The following is a 4232-nucleotide window of genomic DNA, read 5'->3' as shown; positions in this document are numbered from 1 at the left end:
CATGCAGCTGCTGATTTTGAACTGTTAATCATGCAGATCGTGGCCTAAGGTGTAATCATTACACCATCACACCTCCCAGAGCTTCTGAAAAGACCAGAAAGAGGTATATTTCAAGTTTTAGGAAATAAAACACGGGCAAAATAAGTGATTTTATTAAAAGCTGTGGTTATAGACCTGCAGTCTGAATCATGACAATTTCCGAAGAAAAAAACAGGTTGTATTATGCAAAATAATCTATTTTTTATTTTTAAGAATAACTGGCATTAATATAGCAGGGACTGAAGTGATTATAAAAGATACCCCCCCCAAATCAGAAATTTTAGTACCGAATAAAAATGAAAACCTGAGCTGAACAATGATTAAAATGTCTGACACCTTGCCCTGTTCTGATAGAAGTTTACAGGTTAGACTTCTTGAACTATTAATGGAGTGCAAAAAAGTTAACTTACACTTCAAAGCTGCAATGCACTGGTATTTAGATTAATTGACTTTTACTGTCAACAAATATTTGCTTAAGATAAGCTCGGTTACCAAGGTTCTTAAAGGGGAAGCCAGAGGGACATGTAAATTGTAGATTTTTAGTTAGTAATAATTTGTGATTGTGTGGATAAAATATAGTATTATTAATCTACGTAAATTTAAAAAGTTGGCTCTGTTTGTCAGAGTCCAAAAGAATTCCAAGTCCAAAGATGTAGGGATACCTGTCACTTTCCCTGTGGAAAACAAGCAACAACAATGATACCATTACAAGAAACAGTATTAGAAATCCATCACACGGGAAAACAAGTGACAACAGTAATATCATTATAAGAAACAGTATTAGAAATCCATCACACAGGGGAAAACAAGTGACAACAGTAATATCATTATAAGAAACAGTATTAAAATTAGGAGAAATGTGTGGTCTAGTTCATTTCTAGTTTGGGCTTCTATAGTTCTACTTTACTAAGAATTTGGTGAAAATAGGGAAATTCTACTCCATTAGTAGAAGGAAAGAAATAAAAGAACATTAACTTAGAGTGATGTGCCTTGCTGATTAAATATCGGTAATTATGAATACATTGAATAAGTTGAATCTCCAACTCATATTATAACCTATTAGTACACTATACAACATCATAAGAACTCAAGTGCTGAACTCCAAATTTTTTTTTCTCTCTTATTCAATCATTCTTTCCACAGAAACTATTTATATTTTTAAAATGTTGTCTCTGTGCTTTATTTCACGTAAAAAATGAGAAAAGCTCGACACATGTATTATTTTTCAGCCCAAAGTCACTAAGCCTCCGATGTCTATTAGATCAAGGAATCCAGTATATAAGTGCTCTATTACAAACATCTCCAATTCTGAAAGTACTAGCCTTTTCTTAAAAGAGGACTGAGTAAGTGCCTTATATTTTAGCGAAGACGAGCCACTGACTTCCTTCTAGTGCCAGCTTTCCAAGATGAAACTAAGTGAGTTTTTGCCCTAATATTTTTACTCCGGCTTTTAGGAAGTTTCTCTTCTTTGTGCACCTTCATGTGCTGTCTGAGGTGAGAACTCTGACTGAAGCATTTGCCACATTCACTGCACTGGTAAGGTTTCTCCCCTGTGTGAGTCCTTTGATGCTGAATAAGGTGGGAACTCTGGCTGAAACATCGGCCACACTCATCACACTGGTAGGGTTTTTCTCCAGTATGAATTCTCTGGTGCTGAATGAGATTTGAGCTCTGTTTAAATCTTTCTCCACATTCATCACATTTATAGGGCTTTTCTCCTGTATGGATCCGCCGATGCTGGATAAGATTTGAACTCTGAAAAAAACTTTTCCCACAATCAGCACATTTATGGGATTTCTTTCCCGTGTGGATTTTCTGATGTTGAAAAAGAGTAGAACTCTGAGTGAAACTCTTTTCACATTCAATACATTTATAGGGTTTATCATCCAAGCTTCTTCTTAGTCTACTCAAGGTTGAGTCAAATCGAGCATCCATTCCCCATTTCTGGCGATTCTGTGTTTTTTTGTGCTGGTTTTCATGGGCTTTTCCTTGGCTTGAGCTTCGAGAAATACCACGTTTAGGTTTTCCTAACTTCATGGTGAAGAGCTTAATAAGGTCTGTCTTCTTCTGAAGTTGCTTTGCTTTCTTGGGCTGCAGTTGTTACTTTTCTGTGTTGAGGAGAACAATAAAAAAACAAAGGATAGATTATCTGGTACTTATTCAACTCTAAAACTCCTTAGCCCATCAAAATTACATACATATTTAGTTAAAATATTTATAAATTTGGGAAACATTTCTAAAATATTTCTAGTAATTTCAGAGTTTGAGCAGTAAATAAACGCCTCCACATTTTGACAGAAGTTACTTTTGGAGTTTTCATATAGGAACAGGACACTGAACAGTTAGGAAATGTGATTAGGTGTAATATAAATTTGTATTAGGTATTACTAAATGTGTACATCATTTTAGAGGATTAAAAGGTAAAGACAAAATATCTGAATGGAAATATAATAACTCAAAATAATAATAAAAGTTGCAGTAACAAAAAATCAGTTTGACTATGTCCTACCAAGTTAAACATTGATTCATTTACAGATAACTGGCCAGCTTTATTAAGGTGTCCACCTTTGAAAAGAATGAACAAATCATAATATTTCATGAATATTCCTGTTTGTTTTTATCAGCTTAGTCATTCTATGTTCAAAGCTATAGAAGATCAAACTTATTCCAACTTTGTACTGTAAAGTGTTTTGAAATAGGAACTATAATAGGTTTCCTGGGAGCCTAGTCAATAAATAATGGATAAGAAAACTGTTAGTGAAAATGTTTCACTATTACTTTTTCCCTAGATCCAAGAAAGAAGGATAACTCTTTGAAAACTTTAAACAAGAAGATTGTTTTAGACTAGGGAAAGAAAAATGTAAAAAATATTTTTTTTAATTAGTGGAATGAAGACTTAGGAAAAATTTAGTAGGCGGAATACTATTCAAAACAATATCCATAAACAAACAAACAAAATTCCAAACTCCAAATAGGTAATGTGGCAGAAGGTATGGCTACAGAGAGGATGAAAATGCATAATTGCTACAAATATTTTATTTTTTAGATAAGTTATCTATTTATTTATAGGGGTAATGGTGATTCAGAGGTAGAATCACATCTCTCACAAGAATTTCAAGTTCAACTGATGTCCAACATACTTCAAGTGCAGTCACCTGCCAAGTTTCAACAGAAATTTTACACTAAAATGGAGTAGGAAGATGGGCCTGTGGAATCAACTTCCAAATATCTACAGCCAATTAAGACCCTATGAATCACCACTGTCCAATTGGCAACCAATTATGGAGGTAGCACAGAACCAGGTTTGTTTTGTCCTACTGTGTCTGGGTGGCTTATGGAAGCTAATAACAATTTATTTATAAGACTGACTTGAAACTGTTCAAAATAATAGTCACAAACAAACAAAAGTTCAAACTCCAAATAGGTAGTAGACGTTAGGATTACAAAAGTAGTGTAATTATGACAACGATTTTCTGTATCTTTGGAAAAAATGAGAATTACCCTGAGTCTCTTTGGCTATAAGCAAATAAATAAAAATATTACCTCAATTTTCTTGCTTTAATCTTAGTACATAATTGAGATTCTATATAGACTCAGAACTTTATTTTGTCAATATAATCCCAAACCCACAGCAACGGAGTCAATTGAGACTCACAATGACCCAATATAGGGTTTCTGAAACTGTAAATCTTTACAGGAGCACACAGCTTCATCTTTCTCTCAAGGAGTCTGGTGGGTTCGAACTACCAACCTTGTGACTAAGCAGTCCAACGTCTAGCTTAGAACCCCAGCAAAGCTCTTTCATCATTATACCGGGTATAATTATGGCGAATGCCATAATGAGCAAACACCATACAACACAAAATAACAGAATGTACAACCCAGTCCACTTTACAGAACATAAACTACACCACAGACATTATGCGAAGTACATGGTATTAGTGTTCAAAAGGAGCCACGATCATAACTACATATACAATTTTTTTAAATGCACAGTCAGATCTGGTGTAAAACGCTGGGTCTATCTAATTCACATGGAAAGAACACTACAAATGCGGATATGTGAACTGAAAGGTGGCCTATGTGGACAGACAATGTGTTTACCTTTATATTGTGTTAGCTCATTAACTTTCTTAGCAGCTAGTACACGCTTTTGGCCAGGTTCTCGACCCTGCTTCTGACATCAGTTTGTA

The 4232-nt window shown here is 34.6% G+C and overlaps 1 protein-coding gene across 1 annotated transcript; it reads right to left on the bottom strand.

Annotated features, from left to right (window-relative positions):
* Window positions 1-218: 218 nt before the first annotated feature.
* On the bottom strand, window positions 219-4218 carry ZNF22 (zinc finger protein 22). Its single transcript, XM_045283665.1, has 2 exons — window positions 4144-4218; window positions 219-2147 (listed from the first exon to the last, which is right to left on the bottom strand). Exon 2 carries the CDS (start codon window positions 2074-2076, stop codon window positions 1399-1401), a length of 678 nt encoding a protein of 225 aa, XP_045139600.1. The 5' UTR covers window positions 2077-2147; window positions 4144-4218; the 3' UTR covers window positions 219-1398.
* Between the last annotated feature and the right edge of the window lie 14 nt (window positions 4219-4232).

The sequence above is a fragment of the Echinops telfairi genome, unplaced genomic scaffold (genome assembly GCF_000313985.2).
Source record: "Echinops telfairi isolate 266 unplaced genomic scaffold, ASM31398v2 ScPeMD7_7465;HRSCAF=8503, whole genome shotgun sequence".
In the NCBI taxonomy this organism is placed as follows: Eukaryota; Metazoa; Chordata; class Mammalia; order Afrosoricida; family Tenrecidae; genus Echinops; species Echinops telfairi.
The sequence above is the reverse complement of the archived record's forward strand: the minus strand, read 5'-3'. Positions and strand labels throughout refer to the sequence as shown.